The sequence below is a fragment of the Pseudorca crassidens genome, chromosome 5, assembly GCF_039906515.1.
Source record: "Pseudorca crassidens isolate mPseCra1 chromosome 5, mPseCra1.hap1, whole genome shotgun sequence".
NCBI lineage: Eukaryota > Metazoa > Chordata > Mammalia > Artiodactyla > Delphinidae > Pseudorca > Pseudorca crassidens.
The window spans coordinates 136,180,155-136,206,417 of NC_090300.1; the positions used below are offsets into that span (position 1 = coordinate 136,180,155).

General features: G+C 44.0%; 1 protein-coding gene and 1 pseudogene across 12 annotated transcripts in view; both read right to left on the reverse strand.

The window, feature by feature from the left end:
• LOC137225380 (uncharacterized) overlaps positions 1-26,263 on the reverse strand; it is a 132,457-nt gene that overhangs the window by 34,820 nt on the left and 71,374 nt on the right. For 5 of the 12 annotated variants that reach the window (XR_010943816.1, XR_010943819.1, XR_010943818.1 and 2 more), the window contains exon 4: positions 17,971-18,096. The exons of 2 other annotated variants lie outside the window; for them this stretch is intronic. Coding sequence is in view for 5 of the 10 variants with exons in the window: in XM_067739330.1 (XP_067595431.1) it covers positions 18,019-18,096 (78 nt within the window). In the remaining 5 variants the exon portion in view is untranslated. 5 more of the 12 variants (XM_067739327.1, XM_067739333.1, XM_067739328.1 and 2 more) reach the window with 4 other exon arrangements.
• Positions 4,694-5,183, reverse strand: LOC137225382 (small ubiquitin-related modifier 2 pseudogene; annotated as a pseudogene).

Below are 26,263 nucleotides of genomic sequence, written 5' to 3' on the forward strand. Positions count from 1 at the left end.
GTTGGGGACACAATGGATCCCTGACTGATTGACAAAAGGCTAGACTCTTTTTTGACAAGCTCACTAGGCATCTCTCCCTGGATACCCCAAAAGCCTCATGAACTTAACATGAGCATAATCTCATCGTGTCTACTTCACACCTTCCCCAAACAACAACAAACAAGTCCCACTAACCTCTTCTGTTTCCCAGGTCAGTTTCTGGCCTTACCATCTAAGGAAGCAGAGCCCAGGCTGGAAAAATGGGAAGCAGCTTGGACTGACCCTACCCCTTCCTCCTCTACTTCCACCTTCTACCCCTCTGTCACACACTCTCTGGAAAAGTCTCTCTGCTAAATATAGAACAAAGGCCTGGCACTTTTTCACCTGGCGCTGAAGTCCCTTTCTGCCTTCCTGATTTCCCACAACATTCCTAACATTGACATGGGGTGACCGAAGGCTCCCCGAACAGCACCTTTTTTCTCCTTGGTTCTCTGCCTGGTCTACCGCTTTCCATCCAAGTTCTCCTTTGTCCGGCGTGCTCCTGTTCTCTGTTCGAGGTCAGGCTGGCCCATCATCTCCTGTTGTTTTTTTTTTTTGTTTTTTTTTTTGCGGTACGCGGGCCTCTCACTGTTGTGGCACGCACAGGCTCAGCAGCCATGGCTCACGGGCCCAGCTGCTCCGCGGCATGTGGGATCTTCCCGGACCAGGGCACGAACCCGTGTCCCCTGCATCGGCAGGCAGACTCTCAACCACTGCGCCACCAGGGAAGCCCCCATCATCTCCTTTGAGGGGCTCTCTTCTTCCTCATGGTTACTAATCACCTACGATGTGTGAGGCATTACATTATGCAGTTTCTTTTTTAAAAAAATTTATTTATTTATTTATTTATTTATTTATTTTTGGCTGTGTTGGGTCTTTGTTGCTGCACGCGGACTTTCTCTAGTTGCGGCGAGAGGGGGCTACTCTTCATTGCAGTGCGCGGGCTTCTCATTGCAGTGGCTTCTCTTGTTGCAGAGCATGGGCTCTAGGCACGCAGGCTTCAGTAGTTGTGGCACGTGGGCTCAGTAGTTGTGGCTCACGGGCTCTAGGGCACAGGCTTCAGTAGTTGTGGCTCACAGGCTCTAGAGCACAGGCTCAGTAGTTGTGGCGCACGGGCTTAGTTGCTCTGCAGCATGTGGGATCTTCCCGGACCAGGGCTCAAACCCAGGTCCCCTGCATTGGCAGGTGGATTCTTAACCTCTGTGCCACCAGGGAAGTCCCATTATGCAGTTTCTAATTCAATTTTTCATTTTATATTTACACCAACTTTCCAAAATATGTTCTATAGCTTCCATTTAAACCATAAAGAGACTGAGTAATTTGCCAAGGTCAGAGGGCCACTGCCTCATCCCCTCAGGCTGGATCTCCAGTTGCTTTCCTAGCCCTGGATTGCCTGGCCTCCCAAACAGAACCTGTCACTCCATCTTCGGAGCTGGTGCAGGCAGCCCACGGGTATGACGCTTATCACATTGTATTCTAGGAAAGAGAGGACAGCTCTACCTGCTCCTACAGGGGACGGCTCCTTCATCCTCACGTTCCCATGGCCCAGTCCAGTGTCTGCCCAGAGGCAGAAGACTAGTCAATTTTGGAGGAATCCAACGTGGGACACAGTGTCTGCAGGAATCCCGACTGGAAGACCTCCTGTCCCATCCTGACCCACTGTCCCATCTTCTCAGAGAGTCTGTTGGTCCATTTAGTGTAGACATGGATGGTCATCATTACCATACTTTTGGGGGGAGGTAAGGAATGCACACTGATTAGAGACAAGCCCTGATTTAACCAGCATTTAAAACTGCCTGCTCTGTGCTGTGTAACATCCGGGGCTGAAGACAGGGAGAGATGCAAAGGCGGAGAAGCCACGGCTTCCCCAGGCTTCCGAGGTGCACAGGGAAAGAGGCAAAGGGGTCAAGCAAGAATTGAATACTGCTGGCCAGGGCGGAAGGGCAGTGCTGAGCCTCTGGCAGGAGCCAGCATCGGGCTTCCACGCTGGCACCCAAGAGTTTCTGTCTGGGCTGCTGCTAAGTCACAACTGTGATGTCTCCAATGGGGTCCGAGAGTCTCGCTTTGGTACGTACTGTATTCATTTGCTCAGGCTGCCCTGACAAGGCACTGCAGACTGGCTGGCTTACACAACAGAAGTGGATTCTCTTGCTGTTCAGAAGGCTGGAACTCTGAGATCAAGGTGTGGGCAGGGCTGAGACCACTCTTTTTGGCTTGCAAGTGGCTGCCTTCTCACTGTGTCCGCACATGGTCTTTCCTCCACGTGCAAGCATCCCGGGTGTTCCCCGCTGTCCTAATCTCCTCTTCTTATAAGGACACCAGTCATATGGGATTAGGCCCCAGGCTAAGGACCCCCTTTTAGGGTAATCACCTCTTTAAAGGCCCTGTCTCCAAATACAGTCCCATTCTGAGGTACTAAGGGTTAGGACTTCAACACAGGAAGTTGGCGGGGGCAGGGGGGGGCACAATTCAGTCCATAGCAAGTATCAGCTCTCTACTTCTTTTTTTGGCCGCACCTCACGACATATGAGATCTTAGTTCCCTGACCAGGGATCAAACCCGTGCCCCCTGCACTAGAAGCACGGAGTGTTAACCACTGGACCGCCAGGGAAGTCCCGCCACCACCTCTTCTAACTGTGAAGAATAAATGCACAACAGCTGAGGATTTGTAATCAGCATCAAACCCTTTCCCCATCGTGTTTGGGTCAGTTCTCTTATCTGAGTAACTCTTTGTTGGATTGAATTGAATTCTTTGGTTGGTTACAAGGGTCACTGAAAAGGTATCTTCTCTCCTCAGAAGGCTTTCTTCTCTTCCTTTTGAAAAGGAGAGGGAAAATGTGTTATGGAGACGTCTAAGGGTTTTCTTTTAAAAAGCCTGAGAGTGAAGGACAATAATGATTGTGGAGCTTTAGAATCAAACATGTGTAGGAGCCCCAGGGAGGGTGGGGGGAGTACCACGTCCAGGGCAGGAGGCAGAGACACTCCAGCTTGGGAAAAGCACCCTTTTCTCACAGCGTTCCGAATATTCTGAATTATTGCATGTCTGTGACTCAGCTCTGTCTATAGGTGCCTTTCAATAGCTGCATTATTCATTCCTCTCAGCATTTACATTTTTTTTCTTTTTTTCCTTCTAAAACAAGTGTTGCTTTTATCGTCTCAAAACTTGTGGTATGTAGGAAGCAACATCCCAGGCTCTTAGAATCCCTGTTATTGCAAATGATTCTCTTTGATTGATCAAACCCCTGTGTTCTAACATATAAATTAGTAACTGAAAAACATTATAAATTGCAGCTACCCAGGCATTTTTCCCCATGAATTCATTTATCACACCTATATTATCTGGGGACAGCTGATGGAAATATAAAAGGCTCACAACCATTTTTCCACTATTCGCTACTCCAAGATAATTCCTGATTGGAAATAAAGAGCTTGGACATTGTTGTAAATCATTTCTAAAAGCCAGCTAATAAAGGACAAAATAATCCCTCCTGGTCAAAAAAAAGTGTTTCATGTAATAAACACTAGTTTTTATCCCAAAGAAAAAATGTGTACAAAACAGGACTAACTGGTACTTTGTAGAAGTGGGTCATGTGGAACAAAATATCTGAGCATAAAACAGCTGTGTACCTTGATGGTATCAATATTATTTTAAAAACTAAATAAGAAGTTCCATAAGTAAATTTTGTTTCTACTTGACTGACCGTCTACATTACTTTCCTACTGCTGCCATAACAAATTACTACAAACTTAGTGAAACAACACAAATGTACTATCTGGAGGTCAGAAGTCTGAAATGCGACTCACGGGGCTAAAATCAGGGTGTGGGCAGGGCTGCATTCCTTTCTCGAGACTCTCCGGGAGAATCTGTTTTCTTCCCTTTTCCAGTTTGTTGAGGCTGCCCATATTCCTTGGCGCATGGGTCCCTTCCACCTTCAAAGCCAGCTCCGGCCAATGGCATCTTTCTCATGCTGCACCATTCTGACACTGCGTCTGTGCTGCCTCCTGCACAGGCTTTTAAGGACCCTCGTGATTATATTGCGCCCACCTGGATAATCCAGGCTAATCTCCCCATTGCAAAGTCAGCTGATCAGCAGCCTAATTCCATGTGCAATCTTAGCTCCTCGTTGCCACATAACATGACATAGTCACAAATTCTAGGGATTAGATAATGGACATCTTTGGAGGCCTTTATTTTTCCTACTACACCCGCTTCATGGGAAATAATGAAAATAAGGTGCATTTCAGGAGCCGTGCTCAGTTTGTTTGTTTTGTTTTTAAACAAGAAGTGTATTTAAACAAGATGCTTGACTTGAAGGGAAAACTATCTAGGATTCATTTCTTTTAGAGTAATTTATCCCTACTTAAAGACAGATTGCCCTACATGTAACAGCTACGTTCAAAAAAATGATAAAATTGTCCTTGGTTTTACAATGATAAATGAAAAACATTAAAATTCTCCAGTCGAACAAGGTTTGCAAGAATTTTTATGTTGTTCTTTTTTTTTAAACAGTGAGAGCGAAATAACTTACTGGAATATAAAGATAAGAGCTGATGAGCATACCACTAATGGAGAAAAGGGGTTATCTTCACAGAACCAGTATTTTTCCCCATTCCATCTCTATTTGATGTCAATCAAAACATACTGTTGGCCATTTAGTTAAAAAAAAATGCAATATGCTTGTGCACATACACCAGTTACTTTAGGTACAATAAAGGAATGGGGAAGGGGAAAATGAAAGAATAGAGGAACTATACTGTAGTAGTCAGGATGTGGTGGAACCAAATTGCGGTTTTCTAATTGAGAATGTCTTCTTGGTCTGGAGGAACAGAATTCTGGCGTAAAGTAGCAGGTTCCCTTTTCAGTAGACACCTTCTGTCTGCTGCTGAAACACATCAATTGTATCTTCATCCTCCATTTCCAACGGTGCAGGTGTGTCTGTTTCATTGATTGGCTGCCCATCAAATCGGAATCTGATCTGCCTGACTGACAAACCCTGTCGTTCACAATAGGCTTTCATTCGTTTACTAAGTGGTGTATATGCCTCTTAATCTTCAACTGCACCACCACCCTGCCCCGCCACCTTCAAATTAATACGATCGTTGTTCTCAGTCTTGACTCCTTCCTTGGGCTTTTCCTTGGCCACGGCCATGGCAAGCGCAGGAGTCTCCCCTGCGGCCAGTTCCCAAAAGAGGGACCAGGTCCGCACCAAACGAGCACACAAGCAGTACCGACGCAGAAGAGGGAGGCGGCAGCGGTGGAGGAGGGAGAGCGCGTTTATTTTTATTTATTATTTATTTTAAAACAATTGTTAGATTTTATGTTTCCCTATTACTCTTTTTTTTAACTTTTTAAATTGCCTATTTTTATTTTGAATATTTTGACATTTTCTTACTGGTTTATAAGGGTATTTTTCCCTATTACTCTTAAAACTCAGCTTTATCAAGTAACAGGCCAAATTTCTAGAATAACAGCTCTTTCCCAGGCTGTAACCCTTTCAGAAAGGAGACCAAATTTATCATATACCATGGTTTCAGGATGTTTCCACCCCAGAATGCTAAACCAGTTACACAATCATATCTTCCTAGGCCTCAAAATCAAAATAGTATGTACCATTTCTTTCTTTCCCTTGCTAAATGCATTCCCTTTTTCCTAAAGGGTTTGTTACTAAGAGAAGTTTGAGTATCATCCTTTCCAAGAAACCCATCTACCAGTTCGAATTCTTCTCTCAGAATAAGGACCCCCTTATTCAAGAAAAAAATTTAGAAATATTTGGAACTAATTGTTCTCAGCTTTGGACAGATTAAATTTGTTTTACTCTATACCTGACTTAGCTTTGCTTTCATCCACACTTCCTGTTTGCAAAAGTCAAACCCCGTCTTTAAAACTCTTGCACTTTCCATTATGACTTGGAGAGGATGGGGGGCTGGGGAAGAGAGCCGGCTTGTTTTGCAGTGGGAGAGTCTGAAAAGGGCAGAGGTTTACTTTTGAGGTCATTAAGTGGGAAGATGGCAAATGTTCTTCTTGTTCTGATCCTGAAAACACGTGCAGGCCAAGACCAGAAGATTCTGGTCCTGAAATGATACTATATTACAACATTGTCTTAAGTACCTTCAGAATTTATATTACTCCTTAATTTCTTTCACCTGAGCTTGGGTTCACAGTTAGGTAGACACTGTAAAAGAGGTAGTGAGTGGAGCTGAGGAGGAAACAATATGTATTTAATATTTAATTATAAATAAATTAATTTATTCAATAATTTTATTTATTAAATAAATCCATTTAATTATTAAATTAAGTTCATGATTACATTATTAAATAACTTAAATTGATAATTTATTGTTTATAAAATAAATTTATTAAATAAATATTTAATATTTATTTAATAGCAGCCCTGGGAAAATATGTAATAGCCCTCATCCCGATCTCAGTTGATACTTAACTATTCCCCTTGAATCTGCAAATGTAGTAGGGGAACGTGATCATTTTCCTTCTCATTCTCATCTGCTTGGACCCTCTCTCCTATGATATCCACTCCAGTATCGTTATTAACATCTAACACAGGTAGAAACACTGTGACCCAGGTCTTAGCCTCTAGTCTTACAATGAGAATTGTAAGACTAGAATATTCTAGTCTGGAATATTGTTTCATCAGATGCTGGCGACAGGGATTGCAAACTCACTCAGGTTTGACACTTGAAGGGAGAGGCAGTTCGTTTGTTGAACAAGCATTCCAGAAGGCTCTCTGCAGATCAAAACCACAGTGAGGTATTACCTCACACCTGTCAGAATGGCTATTATTGAAAAGACAACAGTTAACGAATGTCGACAAAGATGTGGAGAAAAGGGACTCCTTGTGCACTGTTGGTGGGAATGCAGCCACTGTGGAAAGCAGTACGGCGGTTCCTCAAAAATTTAAAAATAGAACTATTGTATGATCCAGCAATTCCTCCTCTGTGTATTTACCTGAAGAAAATGAAGACACTAACTCAAAAAATATATGCACCCCCATGTTCACTGCAGCATTATTTACAATAGCCAAGACATGGAAACAACTTAAGTGTCCATGGATGGATGAATGGTTAAAGAAAATATGGTATAGATATACAAAGGAATATTATTCAGCCATGAAAAAGAATGAAATCTTGCCATTTGGGACAACATGGATGGACCTTGAGGGCATTATGCTAAGTGAAATAAGTCAGAGAAAGACAAATACTGTATAATCTCATCTACATGTAGAATCTAAAACAAAACAAAACAAAAACAAAAAACCAAGCTCATAGATACAGAGAACCGAGAACTTATTGATGGTTGACAGGGATGGGGAGTCGAAGGTATCAGGGCAATGGGTAAAGGGGGTCAGAAGGTTCAAACTTGCAGTTATAAAAAAGATAAGTCCTGGGGGTATAATGTAGAGCATGATGACTATAGTTAATAATACTGTATTGTGGGCTTCCCTGGTGGCGCAGTGGTTGAGAGTCCGCCTGTCGGTGCAGGGGACACGGGTTTGTGCCCCGGTCCGGGAAGATCCCACATGACGCGGCGCAGCTGGGCCCATGAGCCATGGCCGCTGAGCCTGCGCGTCCGGAGCCTGTGCTCCGCAACGGGAGAGGCCGCAGCAGTGAGAGGTCCGCGTACCGCAAAAAAAATAAAATAAAATAAAATAATATCGTATTGTATACTTGAAAATTGCTAAGAGAGTGGATTTTAAAGTTCTCATCACAAGGAAAAAAATGTTTTGTAACTATGAGCGCTGATAGATGTTTACTGGACTTGTTGCAATCATTCACAGTATATACAAAGGTCAAATCATTATGTTGTATACTCTAAACAAGTATAATGTTATACGTCGATTATATCCCCCCCCAAAAAATTATGCTGGCCTGAAAAAAAGAGGTTCCTGCGTGGCTCTTACATGTTTTCGTTAGGCCCTGTGTTTTGAATGCGTGTGTGTAAAGGGAAGCTCTGTTCAAATTAGATCTCTTGAAGAAAAATCTCTGAGGAAAATGTCTTCATCAAAAATTGCTACTATCGGGCTTCCCTGGTGGCGCAGTGGTTAAGAATCCCCCTGCCAATGCAGGAGACACGGGTTCAAGCCCTGGTCCTAGAAGATCCCACATGCCACGGAGCAACTAAGCCCGTGCGCCACAACTACTGAGTCCGCGAGCTTAGAGCCCGTGCTCCGCAGCAAGAGAAGCCACCACAATGAGAAGCCCGCGCACCGCAATGAAGACCCAACGTAGCCAAAAATAAATAAAATAAAATTAATTAATTAAAAAAATTTGCTACTATCTTAGGTTGGCCTTGCTCATTAAAATACACTTACTTGGGACACAGAAAAGAGACAGAGGGGATCTAAGGGTCACAGGTCATGTTCCAGGGGGTCCGGAGCAGAGTTATAGCTTAGCCTGCAGGGAGAGCCCACGGCATCGACAGCGTGTGGGGAAGAGACAGGCTGGACGGGATGGAGGGAGAGGTCTCCCTGCCATGCGGTCTCAACAAAGGCCTCAGCCCACCCCGTGGGGAGCTCAGAGCGGGGCTGGCCCTTCAGGACAAAGTGGGGTGGATTGGGGGTTCATTGGATGCCACCTGCCCTGAGAAAGGGGTGTATCTTGTGGAGGCAACTTTCTGGAGTGAAACCAGTTTCCAGAGAAGGTGCATAGCTGCGAGCTGTCAGTGGACAACCTTCCCAGCAACTGGAGGAGAGAATTCTCCCGTGCTCAAGGGGAATTCAGAGTCTACATGAGCTTCTGCTCTCTTGGGCAAGCCACTACCCTCTCAGTGAAGGGAAGCACCACCTGTCTGGCCTGGAAAGATCCCCCAGGCCTGTCTGTCCTTCTGCAACTGCTCCCTCTCTGCCCTGGGCTTCTGTGATCTTACCTCTCAAATAAGGGACTTCTTTTTTTTTTTGCGGTATGCGGGCCTCTCACTGTTGTGGCCTCTCCCGTTGTGGAGCACAGGCTCCGGACGTGCAGGCTCAGCGGCCATGGCCGCTCCACGGCATGTGGGATCTTCCCGGACCGGGGCACGAACCCGCGTCCCCCGCATCGGCAGGCACTCTCAACCACTGCGCCACCCGGGAAGCCCAAGGGACTTCTTTTGATGTTGAAAAGTGACAACCCTCTCACTAAATCAAGCCCATAAATCTGGTTTAGTTTGGCCCTCAGTGTTTTAAAATTTTAAGACTGTTGCCAATATGCAAAAAATTGAGAGACTTCCCCAAAATTCAGGTTTCTGGATTGTTTATTTTAGAAAGCAGATCTGGCCACACTCAACCTAAATCCCTTTAAGGCCACAGTCGTTGGACATGTCACAAGCCCACCAATGTGTCAAGATCCTCACCAGGCCTCCAGCCCCTGGAAGCACATGCTAGATTTTGAAAAATATTCAGTTATTTAAACATGGCTTCTAGGTTAATGCTCTTTTAACGTCAACAAATCAGCTAACCTTTTATGAAACCTCAAATGAACAAATCTCTCAATTACACATACTTTGCTAAGTAGTGAATATGAATTGTTTTTTATTTTTTAATTTTTTTTTTTTGCGGTACGCGGGCCTGTCACTGCCATGGCCTCTCCCGTTGTGGAGCACAGGCTCCGGACACGCAGGCTCAGTGGCCATGGCTCACGGGCCCAGCCGCTCCGCGGCATGTGGGATCTTCCCGGACCAGGGCACGAACCCATGTCCCCTGCATCAGCAGGCGGACTCTCAACCTCTGCGCCACCAGGGAAGCCCTGTTTTTTTATTTCTTTTATTATTTTTGGCTGCATTGGGTCTTCGTTGCTGCGCACGGTTTTTCTCTAGTTGCGGCGAGCAGGGGCTACTTCTTCGTTGCGGTGCACGGGCTTCTCATTGCGGTGGCTTCTCTTGTTGCGGAGCACGGGCTCTAGGCACGCGGGCTTCAGTAGTTGTGGCACGTGGGCTCAGTAGTCGTGGCGCACGGGCTTAGTTGCTCCGTGGCATGTGGGATCTTCCCGGACCAGGGCTCGACCCTGTGTCCCCTGCATTGGCAGGTGGACTCCCAACCACTGAGCCACCAGGGAAGTCCCCCAGTGTCTTAATTCCTCTCCACTCCAGGGTCTAGTTCAGTGCTCACCGTGGGGTCCACTGAAGCCCAGCCTCTTGCCTGGCTCCTTCCCCAGAGCCTCGTGGCCTCAGGGAGCTAATCAACGCTCAGGGCTTTGGGCATCCCCTCTTCATTAGAAGTGACCAAAAAGCAGCGGACAGACACCCGAGTCACCTCTCCCTGGCTGGGTGGCCTTGTGTGAGCTTTAACCGATTAGCCTGTGAAACAGCTGCTCCATGTACCCATAAGAGGCATGTTTTGGGGCGCCTGCCCAGCCCACACCCACTCTTCTGAGACCCACTCCCACCCATGGCCTGGTCAACCATGTGTGTGCTACATGACCCCGATGAACAGACTACTGGACTAGTGGGGGATGCCCAAAGACAGCTGATACATGGGCTGCTCAGTGATCAAACGTGTTCTTTTTTTCCTCAAAAACCCAAGCAAAGAGCCCCAGAGAATGGTGGGCATGGGAACTAAAAGGTGCCGACGCCAGCCTGCCACCTCTCCCAGAGAGCACAGGGAAGAGCAATCATACACAGGCAGCTGCTGAGGGAGGCAGGAGCACCGAGCAGACAGACAGACACGAGGCCGGGAGGCCGTCTCTCCCCGGACCACCCGCAGGACTGGTCTCATCTTAGAGCCCCAGGGCTTCCAGACTCCCCTGGGTTCAGCTAGCTGTTCTTTGGTTCCAGGAGATGCCCTCGACTCCTTTGAGCCCACCGCCCTTTCATTTATAGTAACTCCTGTGTCTCTCTGATCCTTTCAACTAAAAAGCCTTGACCAGCACAGAGTCTCACAGAAGCATGATGAAGATACGTAGCTAGGCTACCTGTCTTCAAATCAACAAAGGACCTGTCTCCCTTGTGAAACCTCTTCAGTGTTCTACTGGCTCCCAAAAGAACCCAGAAAGCACTTTCTGAGTGTCATTATGGGTTCAGCCCTGAGGGGCCTGGTTGGGTTTAGGAAAGTGGAGAAAAGGCCCTGAGGCAGATGTAAGCAAAGTGTGGGAGGGGGAGGAGCCATGGGACAGACCGAGAAGGGAGCGTCACCTGAGCTGTCATTTTGGACACACATTTCCTCTTCTAGTACTAGGAACCCTCTTTTTTTTTTTTAAATAAATTTATTTTATTTATTTATTTTTGGCCACATTGGGTCTTCATTGCTGCGCTCGGGCTTTCTCTAGTTGTGGTGAGCAAGGGCTACTCTTTGTTGCGGTGCACGGGCTTCTCATTCAGGTGGGTTCTAGGTGCACAGGCTCAGTAGTTGTGGCACACGGGCTTAGTTGCCCCGCGGCATGTGGGATCTTCTCGGACCAGGGCTTGAACCCATGTCCCCTACGTTGGCAGGCGGATTCTTAACCACTGCGCCACCAGGGAAGCCCTGGAACCCTCTTTTTTAAGAGAACCCACCCTACCTTATTGGGCAAGAGTTCATTCTTCCTTTCAGCACCACCACCACCAGCAGCAGGTGGGTGGGCATGTGACCCTCGTGGGCCAATCCCAGCACACTGCATTTTCCAGGTCACTGTGATTGGCTGAGGGGTGGGCTCATCAGCTATGACTCATAACCTGGCTGGCCCAATCAGAATCTCCCCTCCAGTTTTGCTACAGAACCCTTGGGAGAATGACATTTTCCCTAAATCATAAGCCATGAAGAGTGTAAACTGAGGGGGCAATTTGGCCTCTATGTGGCGAGATCTGGACAGAGAATATGTCCCAAAGGAAAGTAGGGATCACAGAGAAGGAGGGGGCAAGGAGTCCAGATGACATCATTTGGACTCCTGAATCCAGCTATACCTGAAGCCATTCCCAACCCTTATACTGCTCAGTTATAAGGAACCAATATATCTCCTTTTCTTTCCTCACAGTGGTTTCATTTAAATTTATATTACTTGCCAAAACAAAAACAACAAAAACAAAGAAACAAAAAAACGCCTTGACAACAATGGAAGTTAAGGGAGAGAGGTGGTAACAGGGTTGGACAGGAAGGGTGGTCTTTGATGACTCTGAAAGCCTGCAGGGAAGTTTGCCTTGTTATGGTAAGTGGGTCCTTCCCGGTTGTCAGTGAGAGATGCTGTAACCCGTCTTCTGTTCTGATGCTTCCCTTGATGTGCTGAGGGGCACTGCACTGATCCTTTCCTTTAACTGTAAGAGGGTGCTAACAATATTTCACTTCAAATCATTAATGTAATACGTTTAGACAAAAGAGCCTATTAGTCTCGGAAAGGACTGCTTTAAAGACCATCGAAATGTGTTCTCTTTCTGCTTTCTTCTGTGTTCTGTGCTTCTCTCCCTGAATTCCCAGATACAAACTAGAGAATGCAGCAGTGCCTGGAGCAGAGCGATAACATCAGGTATTATTTTGACAGCACAATTCAGGGCTGACCACCCTCCAGAGTGTGCACTTTGCTACAGTACGTGGCACATCCCATCACAAGTGCAAAGAGAGCTAAGGAAACATTAGAGAGCTTTATTCCAGGGAGCTGTAAATTTGGGCTGGAGAAATGATCATACGTCCACGGGTAGAAGACAGAGGGTAAAGGGAAGGCCTAAGGAAGAGGATGGAAGATGCAGAAAGTAGGGAAGCAGGAGGAGATACGGGAGGAGGGAGCCAGCACGGGTGGAAAGAGGAAGCTAAGAAGAGTACAGAGAGAAAGGAGAGGAAAGACTAGAAAACATTTAGGCCTCCTCTGGGTCCTCCGTAGGCAGGGACAGCTACATCATTTGTAGGGCCCAGTGCAAAACCCAGGTGCAGAGCTGTGAGCCGATAGGGTAGGGGGTCCCCAGAGAAAGAGAACCAGGCATGGCTTTCTTGACATACGAGAAGCTATTCTGTGATGTAAGTCTGGCCACAGTGCTTGCCCTTGAACAGGTCTCAGTAATCAAGGATCTTAAGAGAAGTGAGGGTATGCAGGAATGAAGGAAGAGCTGTCCAGAAACAATAGTTCCGCAATAAAACAGAGTCGTTCCTAGTTCCTCCTCAAGAGAGAGATATAACAATCTGATACACATCTTTGGGATCTGCAGGAACTAAAGTCCCCACCCAGGTGGAGGAAGGAATGATGATGTGGACCCTCGTGACTTCTATCAACTAAAGCTTGGACTCTGTCGAACTTTGCCCCAATTCTATGCTGAATTCTCCTCTGCTCAAGCCCATTCATGAATGTGCATGGACCCTTAGCTTAAAACTTCCCCAATCTTGCTATTTAGGGAGACACTGATCCCCAATGTTCTCCTTACTTGCTGCAAGTAATAATAAATCCTTCCTTCTCCAGATCTTTGACTCGGTTGTGTCTATTGGCTCAACATCCACCAAGAGGTGAACCCAGTTTTCGGGTAACAGAGCCCCTTGTTCAGAACTTACTAAGAATTTCAAGATGGTGACAGCAGAGCATTAAAGGGATCTTGGGCCCCGTGACTGCACTTGCCATGGAGCTGGCACTGTCTGTGGGGCAAGATGAACTAGATGAGGATTTTCACAGGGTGTTCTGTAAGCCTCAGATGTTCCAGGAACAAGAGGTTCCTTCACCTCCTAACTGGGAAGCAGAGCACAAGCCCCATTCTTAAAGATCTCCGCTCCGCACACACATGCACACGAACACCTCCAAGAAGCCCTGGGGAAAAGAAACTTCTATGACTTCATTTAAATCAGTGTTTCTCAACTGACCCGTGGTGTGACCACGGAAACATTGTCCCCCTAATACTCTGTGTTAATATCCCACAGAACCCATTTTGCAAAATGCTTGAAGATCTTGAGGTTCCTTGAGATCACCCATAGCAGCCCTTCCCACCCTGAGATTCGATGCTCAAGAACCCGCCATGCTTGGCTTTGGGGTGACAGCAACTTCCTTGCACCAGATTGGATGGTGGGGGGAGGGGTGAAGGAAGGGGGTGGGAGTAGCCCCCAGAGTTTACTGTGGCTGCAAAACCTGTGGGAGGTTCTCCAAGATGAGACATCGACTCCCCTAAACTCCCCTCCACGCAAGCACAAAAAAGCCTTTGTTTTATTCTAAACGTATTCAAAATGTTCCCTCTACTTTAACGCCTAACCTCCCCAGAAATTTTTCAAAGGGAATTTTGATACCACATGTAGGACAGGGACTCCTTGGCTGTGGTAAATAAATACAAAGTTTCTAGAAGACTTGCAACCACAGATCATTTTATCCAAAGTGTATCATTGTATTTAGGGAGAAGTTATGCCCAGAACTCTCTGTATTCCAGTTCCTGTGACCAGGAACCCAGGAATTCCTCAAATTTAAACCATTAACCTTAACAAAGATTAGTTAAATTTCAACGTTGTTGAGAAGAACCAGGTTTAGTGCAGAAAAGAACCCAGGTGTTGGGTTTTTGCGTTGTTTGTTTGTTGTTACTGCTGTAGTTGTTTGTTTCTCCATACACAGTAAAGACTGAGCATTTTGAGCAGAAGCTCAAGGCTATATCTCATCTGTTCCCCATTCCCTATGTTGCAGTAGACAAGTCACTAAATCCTCTTCCCTGTGCTTTTGTTTTCTCATCTGTAAAATGGGAATAATAGCGGTAGTAAAGATTCTTCTAGCAGTACGATAACACGTGAGGAAGCCCTCTAAAATCTAACTGCAGCAGGTTTTGCTAAAGCGCCTCTTACTTTCCAATTACACACGTAGAGAGCCAAATCTCCACAGTGAGGCACGGACAGATGATTTTTAAATCAGAAGAAAAAAGAAAGGGTTATCAAAATACTTAGCAAGAATTCCCCCCTCAGTGGTCATTTTGCTTGGAGGTTCAAACTATAACCAAATGCTATGAAATACGCTTACTTTGGAGATTCTTAAGCTCCCTTTACGTGAATCCTTCTGAAATATACCAACTGGTTCTTGGCGAGGAATCAGTTCAGCAGGGACTCTAGGAGGGCGCTGTTGCTGCCTGCCGGCTTGGAGTGGTATGACAAGTGTACTCTACAGAGACAAAGGGAGGTAGTCTGGAAGCCCTGAATGGGGAATCTGAGAAACCTGGGCTGGAGCAAAATATTCTGACCTGGAGCCTCGCTGTTCAAATTGTGGTCCTCTGGCCAGGCGCACTGGCATCACTGGGACTCGATGGAAATGTAAAATCAGACGGCATTTTTTTTTTTTTTTTTGCAGTACGCGGGCCCCTCACTGCCGTGGCCTCTCCCAACGCGGAGCACAGGCTCCGGACGCACAGGCTTAGCGGCCATGGCTCATGGGCCCAGCCGCTCCTCCGCATGTGGGATCTTCCTGGACCGGGGCACGAACCCGTGTTCCCTGCATTGGCAGGCGGACTCTGAGCCACTGCGCCACCAGGGAAGCCCAAGACTGCATTTTAATAAGGTCCTCCACCACACACATAGAAAACAAACTTATGGTTACCAAAGGGGAAGGGGGGAGGGTAAATTAGGGATTTGGGATTAACATATACACACTACTATATGTAAAATAGATAACCAACAAGGACCTACTGTATAGCATAGGGAACTGTACTCAATATTTTGTAATAACCTATAAGGGAAAAGAATCTGAAAAAAATAGATATATATATGTATGTGTAACTGAATTACTTTGCTGTACACCTGAAACTAACACAATGTTGTAAATCAACTATACTTCAATTAAAAAAAAGAAAGGGGTGGGGCTTCCCTGGTGGCACAGTGGTTAAGAATCCGCCTGCCAATGAAGGAGACACTGGTTCAAGCCCTGGTCCGGGAAGATCCCACATGCCACGGAGCAACTAAGCCCATGTGCCACTACTGAGCCTGCGCTCTAGAGCCCACGAGCCACAACTACTGAAGCCCGCACGTCTAGAGCCCGTGCTCTGCAACAAGAGAAGCCACCGCAATGAGAAGCCCGCTCAAGGAAGAGCAGCCCCCGCTCTCCACAACTAGAGAAAGCCTGTGCACAGCAACAAAGACCCAACGCAGCCAAAAATAAATAAATTTATCAAAAAAAAAAAAAAGAAAGAAATGAAGGATGTATCCACCCCTCAACAAATAAAATATTACATTAAAAAGAAAAAGATCTGGACTTCCCTGGTGGTCCAGAGGGTAAGACTCCACGCTCCCAGTGCAGGGGGGCCCAGGTTCGATCCCTGGTCAGGGAACTATATCCCGCATGGATACTGCAACTAAGAGTCCACAAGCTGCAACTAAAAAAGATACCGCATGCCGCAACTAAAGACCCCGTGTGCCACAACTAAGATCTGGTGCAAAAGAAAGAAAGGAAAGAAAGGAAGGAAGGAAGGAAGGAAGGAAGAAAGAAAGAGAAAAAAGAAAGAAAGAAAGAAAGGAAAGAAAGAAAGAAAGAAAGAAAGAAAGAAAGAAAGAAAGAAAGAAAGAAAGAAAGAAAGAAGGAAGGAAAGAAAGAAAGAAGGAAAGAAAAAGAAAGAAAAGAAAAATCTTCCAAGCAATTTATATGTGCATTGGAGTTCAAGAAACATGTTCTGGAGGATTTAATCTAGTGACTAAAGGTCAAAGGGGAATTCTAAAAGTAGGAAGCTACTTTAAATAAATTTTTTAAAAAAACCCAGGTAGGGATAGCAACTCACAGAAAGCTTAGCACTTCTGCTCTATTTGGTTCAAGTCCTTTGTCACACCAACCAGTAAACTGAGTGCTTTGCCCCACAACTCTGCTTTTCTTAATTTCATTTTCATCATATTTCCTACTTATTCTTTTGAAGGCTTTTTTTTCCTTCCACAGAATTATTTCTACAATTTTATAATAAAATTACTCAGGAAAACAGGATTCCTTCCCATTACGGAAAATTTGTTTTACTATCTTATTTTCTGAATTACTGTCTTAGAGTTCCTTGGTTGCAAGCAACAGAAATGAATTCCGGGAAATATAAGCAAAAAACAAAATGTATTGGGTGGATATGGTGGTAGCTTATAGAATCAAAGAAAAAGCTGAGCAATGAGGTCTTAGAAAGGACAGGAAGCTGGCGCTTCCAGGGCCACACCTTCGGGACACACCCTTGCCAAGTGTTTTCAACCCTGCCTGTGTTGCTGATCAATATGCAAATTAGCAGGACATAGAATCTGTTTGGCCTCGCTTGGTTCATGCCTGGCCCTTGGAGAAGGAAGGGCAGGGCATCTCAGTTTCAAGACTCATTGAAAGTGTATCTAATGAGGAAGGCTGGGTTCAACGGCTGTTACAGTCAACATCCACCCTGATTGGTTGAGCATGGTAGTACCCATGTCACTCCAGTTTTTATATATTTTGACCATCACCCCTGGAGAGAATGGGTCCCCAAGGAAAACTGAGGTGTTTTAGCTGAAAAAGAAGGAAAGGATAATGGGCAGGCAAAATCAATAGATATTCTCTATACACATCTCTATTGTGAAATAAACATGCACCCACCAAGGTACTGATTGAAGAAGATATTGATAACATATTTACTCTAAAACCCATGTATCTGTATCTATTATTCCAAGAGGTATCCAAGAGGTTAAAGGGGGGGGGGGATATTTTTAACCCTTTATGCACACAATCGGAGCATTCAGTGAAATCTTGATGATCCTTGGCTTTTCAAGGCAAATTTACCTTCTACAACATCATCAGATTAAAACAGAAATTAAACAGTGGAAAGGGCTTGTACCTGCCAAGACTTCTGGCATGCATCACCCCTCTAACATTCTAATGTATTCACGGGAAATGTTATACAAATGGTGGGGGTCTTTTTTTCTTTTTAAAGAAGAGAGAATAAAAATGATTTTGGAGCTGTGAAAAATACACTCTGTTACCAGAGCCCCATCACAGTTCTTTCAGAAAACATCTTGGGAGAATAAATAGCTGCAGTCTCATAGCAACATTCAGTTTGACAATGCTCAGAGCTGAAAGACGTTCTTGGGTTAGAAATGTGCCTACAAAAGGATGCCAGCCAGAGTTACTCACCATTAACTGTGGATAATAGAGTCAGTCCACAGCCAGGGGAAATGGGTCTCAATCAGGTAGGTAGTCCTGCTTCCTTGGAATTTGGCAAGAACTGGCCAATGTCCTCATAAAGCCAAATGAATGAACCTGTATGTCATAGAGAGGACTCCGTGACATACCCAGTAACCTGACAAAGGTTTCTTAGCTGGAAGAAAACGTTTTCTTTTACGTTCTATGCACTGGTCACACTCTACAAATAGCTTATAATAATAATAATACCAGAAAGGAGAAAATGATGGAACCCCCTCCCCGTAGATGTACCTCTACAAGCAGTGCTGTTACATTCATTACGTCTGTCTGAAGTCTTATTTCTCTTCTTTAAAATTGTTCCATGAGGTTAAATAATCTATTTTTGTATTGTTGGAGGGATCTGGCATCCATGGCCCAAGTAATTAGTAAATGCACATTTCTTTGATCCTCTTGTTTCATTTTTAAAATCCAAGTGGTTTTTGCATTCTATGCCACCATCTATCCTTGTATATTTTAATAAGAAACTAATGTTTTCTAAACTAGTGAATATAACAAAAAGGAAACAGACTCACAGATATGGAGAACAAACTAGTGGTGAGGGGCAAGACAGGGGTAAGGGATTGAGAGATACAAACTACTATATATAAAATAGATAAGCAACAAAGATATACAGTACAATACAGGGCATACAGCCAATATTTTATAATAAATATAAATGGAACATAACCTTTAAAACTAGAGAATTACTATGTTGTACATCTAAAACTTACATAATATTGTACATCTAAAACTTCTATAATATTGTCATACATCAACTATAACTCATTAAAAATAAATAATAAAAATTATGATAGCATATGATATTACTTGTATGTGGAATCTAAAAATGATACAAATGAACTTATTTACAAAACAAAAATAGACTCACAGACATAGGAAACAGACTTCTGGTTACCAAAGGTAAACCAACTATACTTCAATAAATGTTTTAATTTAAACAGTAAAAATAAATGAATAAATAGTAAAAAAATTTAAAAAAATTTAAGTACCAAAAAAATAAAAAATAGCAAGAAACGAATGTTTTCCGGAAAACTCTGGAGGCACATTGGCGCTCCAGGAAGCGGGAGCAGGCATAGGCCATGGTCACCTGGCTGAGATGGTCCAGTTTGGAGCAAAGGGACTAGTTTTCCAGCCCTGGCACCATCGTCCAGAAACAAGGCCAAGACCAGGCCAGGAATTTAATTTTACTGCACCTCAGTTTCCCCATTTGGACAGTTAGGTGGTTTGCGTACACTCTCTAATGCAGCTGAAAAGCCTACCGCTCTGGTCATCTTCACTGTGGACTCCAAGGGTAGAACAGGAAATACAAAAAAGTGGCCGGAAAGCCACTCAGGAACCTATCTTTAAAACTTTCTTTTACAACCCCCATCTCTGGTCCACAGCCTTGGAAGAGCAGGTCCGAGAAACTGAGGTGTTGAACTGGAAGCCAGAAGTGTAAGAAAAAAAAGCATCCAAGAGTCTATCCTTTAAATACCAAATCCTTGATTGGGCCGCTGTCCATCATCTGTTCTCTCTTTATCTGGAGCAAGCAGCCGTGGTCGGCACCGAGGCACCATCCACAGCGCTTGTCCTCCTCCGACGGGCACTGTCATCACTGAATGCCGAGATGGAGGCCTATCGGGAGCTTGGAGGGATGAATGTGATCTTGGGCGACTGAATTAAGATCAGAAAATATCTTGACAGGCTGGAATAATGGATAAAATCTAACGTTTGAAATGTAATCAGGATAAATGGAAAATCTGGCTCACGGGTTCAGAATACCAAGTGCACAGAAATTGCTGATCTTGTGAAAAAAAAGGCCTAGAATGTTCAGTTTACTACGTATCTCAGTCTGTGCCAGCAGGCTCAACAGGATGACTCGACAGCACCATCACCACCTCCCCAGCTGAAGCAAACATGGCGTGGAATTTGCTGAATAAAACTAAACCAAGCAAGAGAAGGAAAACGTGCGCTATCCGCCCATCAGGTCATGTCTGTGTCATTAGGAGTGATAGGAAGGAACACAGACAAGCCCAAGAGAGAAAGACAGACTCCAGCCTGATGAGACGTGGCCTTGCAGGGCAGGAAGGCCAGGAAAGAATCCAGAACTTAACCAGCGCTTAAAAAGATGAGGAACATTAATGCAAAATCCCAACCACCCAAAGCAGGTGATAAAATAAAAAGAGGTTGAGAAAGAATCACATAAGAATGTAAAAGAGTTGATGGAATGAAAATGCCAGATGGCAAGACAATAAGATACCTGGAGATAAAAGGAAAAGCAACCAAGCGGAAAAGGAAGTTCTGTAAAGCAGGAACGGAGGCTGTGAGTCAAATTGGGGTGGGGTGAGAATTGGGGAGTGGAGTGAGCGAGACCCAGAAGATGGATGTAATCCAGTTACACCAAGGGCATGGGCTCGAGGGCCCCTTGTTTTGATGACCATAAAAAGGGTTCAGTGAATTCTTCCTAAGTTGGAGATTTGTCCAGAATGCGTGCAGCCCAGAGCCCTGTCTCAGCAAAAACCTCTGTCTGATGTGCAATATTATTGTCCTTAAGCAGGTAGCCCAATTTTTCCGGGATGATAAAACTACTCCTTTCTGCCTAAGTTTTTTTAAAAAAACACTCACTATTTACTAAAGTATAACCTACTTGCAAGACACATGCGCATATCTAAATGTAGGGCTTGAAGAATTTTCACAAACTGAGCACAGAACCTTCATCAAGAAACGGAACAGAAGCAGAACAGAAGCCCCGTCACATTCCATTCTCATTACTACCTCTCCCCCAGGGCAACCTCTGTCTTAACTTCTGATGATAGATTTGTTTTGCACCTGATATAAATGGAATCATGCAGTAAATTCTCTCATGAGAGTCATCTGCACTGTACGTGGTTGTAGATCATTCACCTCATTGCTGGGTAGTATTCCACTGGGTGAACACAGCACACATTACACATCCAGTGTTGATGGACATCTGTGGAGTTTCCAGTTGAGGGCTGTTATGAATAATACTGCACTGAACTTCCGGTTCATGGCTTTTCGTGGGCATATGCATGCATTACTGCTATGTCATAACAAAGGGTAGAATTACTGGGTCACATACACACCCTATAACAATATGATATCACTTATATGTGGAATCTAAAATATGACACAAATGAACTTATCTATGAAACAAAAACAGACTCACAGAGAGAGAACAGACTTGTGGTTGCCAAGGGGGAGGGGAGGTGGGGAGGGATGGATTGGGAGTTTGGGATTAGCAGATTCAAACTATATATTATATACAGAATGGATAAACAACAAGGTCCTACTGTATAGCACAGAGAACTATATTCCATACCCTGTGATAAACCATAATAGAAAGAATATGAAAAATAATGTATATATATGTATAACTGAATCACTTTGCTGTACAGCAGAAATTAACACAACATTGTAAATCAACTATACTTCAATAAAATAAATTTTAAAAAAGTTTTTAAAAATTAAAAAGGATATCTGAAAACTTCCCCTGTCACTCTGGAGAACTGTGTGCAGATCTGGACAGGATATTTATGAAACAGGCATTCTGAGAAGCTCATCTGACGAGTATGCTGCAGGTGACACCCTTAGTGAGACTGTAATAACCATGTCCCGTGAGAGCCACTGAGGAAGTGGGCATGTGGAGATGGAGAAGACACACCCAGCAGGAAGCTGACTTCAGATGTGAGAAGGGTTGTAATGTTAGAAGAGCTTCTGGTTGAACCGGGGAGATTGAGCATATGCATTTATCTTTCTTTTTCTCAAAGACCCAATTAAAATAAAAGGGGGGGGGGATTGATCAAGTTGATAACCAATTGGTCTCTTTTTTAAAAAAATAAATTTATTTATTTTTCTATTTTTGGCTGCGTTGGGTCTTTGTTGCTGTGCGCAGGCTTTCTCTAGTTGTGGCGAGCGGGGGCTACTCTTCATTGAGGTGCGCAGGCTTCTCATTGCGGTGGCTTCTCTTGTGGAGCTTTGGCTCTAGGTGCACGGGCTTCTGTAGTTGTAGCACATGGGCTTCAGTAGTTGTGGCTTGCGGGCTGTAGAGTGCAGGCTCAGTAGTTGTGGCGCACGGGCTTAGTTGGTCCGTGGCATGTGGGATCTTCCCAGACCAGGGCTCGAACCTGTGTCCCCTGCATTGGCAGGTGGATTCTTAACCACTGCGCCACCAGGGAAATCCCACAATTGGTCCAGTGGTTAGAACTCTACACTTTCACTGCTGAGGGTGCGATCCCCGGTCAGGGAACTAAGATCCCACCAGATGCGTGGTGTGGCCAAAATTTTTTTTTTAATTTTTAAAAAAACTTTGATATTTTTACATTTTTGATGGTTGTATAAGTACCTAGGGAGGTTTTGCTTCTTAAGTCAGAAAATCAAGTCTAGTAGTTTTATACTAGACATGGTCCAAAGGTTAAAGACAATGAGAGATGAGAGAATAGGCAACAGCAGACAAGGTGTATAACAAAATATTTTAAAATGGTAGGTGGATGAAGAAGCTGTGAGAGCTGAGGAGATGCCTGCAGAGGGGGAAGCCAAGGAGAAACCAGCGCTGTATTCTACAGAACCTGGAAACGTTTCAGGAGGTCAGGCACAGGAAGCAGAGAAGTAGGAGTGAGACGTGATAGGACAGAAAGAGGGAAAGAAACATTATGGAAAGAGAAGATAAGGAGCAGAGAGACCCTCATGTCCTGGCCTCATTCTACACGAAGGGGTTCGGTGGCCACCAACTCTGCCCAGAGGAGAGTAGAAGCGTGAGGCAAAACTGCAGTAGAGAAGCCTAGGTCAGAGATGCTAGGGGATAAATGCGGTGGTAGAGGCACCACACTGAAAACAGAGTCTCTCAGTGGAAGCTCACATACTGGATGGGGAGACTCCCAGCGTCCATCCTCCTGCTTAAGCTCTAGGCAAGAACTTGATTAGGTTTTTTTGGAGAAACAAAAATGCCCCAGAGGAAAAACCCTGTAGATACCAACATTTGGTGCTCTCAATGAACAAACAAAATGACTGGTTCCCTGGCTATTATTGGTTAAGATATATTCGGTTGCAGGTAAGAGAACCCAGTCAACAGTACTTAAATAAATATAGGCTTGTTTCTTTCATATAACAACAACAACAAAACTGGAAGTAGGTGGAATTTGGCATTAGTTCAGCCAGTTAGCAATGTCAGCGAGTTGTTTTTTTTTTTTTTTTTTTACTTCTGTGGTTTTCAATCTTCTTGGTCTCTGGACCCCTTTAGACTCTTAAAAATGACTGAGGGTCTCTGGACCCCCTTAGACTCTTAAAAATGATTGAGGGCACTAAAGCGCTTTGTCCATATGAGTTACACCTACTGATATTTGCTTTATTAGAAATTAAGATTGAGGGACTTCCTGGTGGCACAGTGGTTAAGAATCCATCTGCCAGTGCAGGGGACACAGATTCAGTCCCTGGTCCAGGAAGATCCCACATGCCGTGGAGCAACTAAGCCCACGAGCCACAACTACTGAAGCCCGCTCACCTAGAGCCCGTGCTCCGCAACAAGAGAAGCCACCGCAATGAGAAGCCTGTGCACCGCAATGAAGAGTAGCCCCCACTCGCCACAATGAGAGAAAGCCCGCGTGCAATGAAGACCCAACACAGCCAAAAATAAATAAATAAATTAAATAAAATTTTTTTAAATGCTTAAAAAAAAGAAATTAAGATAGAAAAAATTCAAAAACCCAAGAATACACAGTCATGCATTCATTGGCTGTCAGAATGAAAACGACATCACACGTCAGCCAGCCTCTGGAAAACGCCACTGTACACTCATGAGAGAACAAGGACAAAGGAAATAATGTCTTGATATTAATATTAACACAGTTTGACCCCTGAAAGTTCCTCAGACAACATATCTCAGACAACATTTTGAGAACTACCACCTTGTGTCTTCTGAACCAGCTTCAGGCGTCACATTTAAACTCAGAGCAGGAAGAAGGGAAGAGGTGGGCAAGCCAGCCATGTTGTCTTCTTGTCAAGAAAGGAAAAGCTTTCCCGGGAGCTCTTAGCCGACTTCCCTTCACAGCTACCTGGCCAGAACTGTCACATGATCACAACTAGCTGTTGTCAAAGATGAAAGCAAAGACCAAAACCAAACAGAAGTTTGTTTTGAAGTTTTTGAAGGAAACAGAGACAATTCAGAGAATAGAATAGCAAAAATTTTAAACCCATAATTCATTTCCTCAGAGAAGAACAAGGAACATATTGCATCCCCAAAACAAGAACAATATACTGTTAAAATATTTTATAGCTGAAATAAAAATTTAACTAATGGCTGGGGAGATAAAACTGAGGAAATCACACACACACACACACACACACACACACGACAGAGCAAGTAAAACAGAAGACATAAGATTTTAAAATTTAGAAGTACATGAGGTGTAACCATCCACATCATATATAAATTGTAGAAAGGAAGAAGTGAGAAAACAGAGAGAAAATTATCATGGAAATAAAAAGAAAATGCTCCAGAATTGAGAGATATGAGTTTCCCAATTCCTGTGTGCCCAGCAAGAAGAGGAAAAACCCTCAAGATATTTCATTATGGCATCTTAGAATGCTGCAGACAAAGCAAGCTCCCAAAGGAAGAGAGGGAGAGAGACAGAGACAGAGACAGGGAGAGAGAGATTTTGAGAGAGAGGAGTCAATATAAAAGAAGAAAATTGAGAATCACTTTGTATAGTTTGACTATGTATAGATTGGTGCTTTGAAAATTTTCCTTCATATTTTTGAAGGTATTGCTTCATTGTTTTCTAGCTTCTGGGATTGCATCCTGATTCTCTCTCTCTCTTTTCCTTTTTTGTACGTGACCCGTTTCTCTCTCTCAAAAATCTCTCTCTCTCTCCATATATATGTGTGTATATATATGTATATATATATGTATATATATATATATATATATACACATATATATACACACATATATGTATGTATATCTCTTATTGGTTCGTATTGGTTCTGTTTCTCTGGGTACCATGTAACAAACTGGGTAGGGGATTTCCATTATGACAAGAAAGAAGAGAAGGACAGATACTGGGGGACTATTATGAAAAAGAAGTACTTATAAACTCCAAGAAGAGCAAAATGGTGTACAAGAAAGGAAACATAGCCATGGTATTCTACTTGGCTCACCAATGACTGATATTTCATTTAATCATAATAAGTAAACTCTGAAATATTGGTTTAACCAAAAATCATCATATAACTTTTGGGAGGGTAAGAGGAAGTAAATGAGGGACAACGGATGGCTTCCAGGTGCTGAATGATCTTGTATATTAGGACCCTGCTATAGACCGAATGTTTGTGTCCCCTCCACAAAATTCATATGTTGAAATCCTAACCCCCAATGTGATGGTATTAGGAGGTGGGGATTTGGGGCAGGTGATTAGGTCATGAGGGTGGAGCCCTCATGAATAAGATTAGAGCCCTTATATAAGAGACCCAGAGAGCTTCCCTGTCCCTCCTGCCATAGTGAGCTGTCTATGAACCAGGAAGTGGGTCCTCATCAGACACTGAATCTGCTGATGCCTTGATCTTGGACTTCCCAGCTTCCAGAATTTTAAGAGATACATTTCTGTTGTTTGTAAGCCACCCAGTCTGTGCTATTTTGCTATAGCAGCCCTAAGGGTCTAAGACAGACTCAATAGACAAGATCCAAAGTGCTGAATAAAGAAGTAGCTGTACTTGCAGCATTTATAGGTAAAATGATATGATATCTTGGTGCCAGTGGTGGGAGAAAGGGGAGGGATAGGGTATGGGAGTCTAGGTGAAACAAGATGGTTTATGAGTTGATCATGATTGAAGCTGGGTGAGGGATACATGTGGCTCATTATAATGTTCTCCCTACTTTTGAATGTTTGAAAATTTTTATAATAAAATTTGCAAAAATAATAAAATAGTAATGAAGTAGCACTTAATACTGCTTATTAAGTGTCTACCAGAAGAAAGAGCTAAAAGTTTAGAAAGAAATGCTCAGGAATGGGAAAGAATGGAACAGGGAACTGCTGTTTGTGGTATAAACTTTTCTGTAAACAAAATATGTAGTTTTTTTTAAAAAATAAGTTTGTTTATTTATTTTTTGGCTGCGTTGGGTCTTCATGTGGGCTTTTTCTAGTTGCTGAGAGCGGGGGCTACTCTTTGTTGTGGTGCGTGGCCTTCTCATTGCCGTGGCTTCTCTTTGTTGCAGAGCATGGGCTCTAGGCAC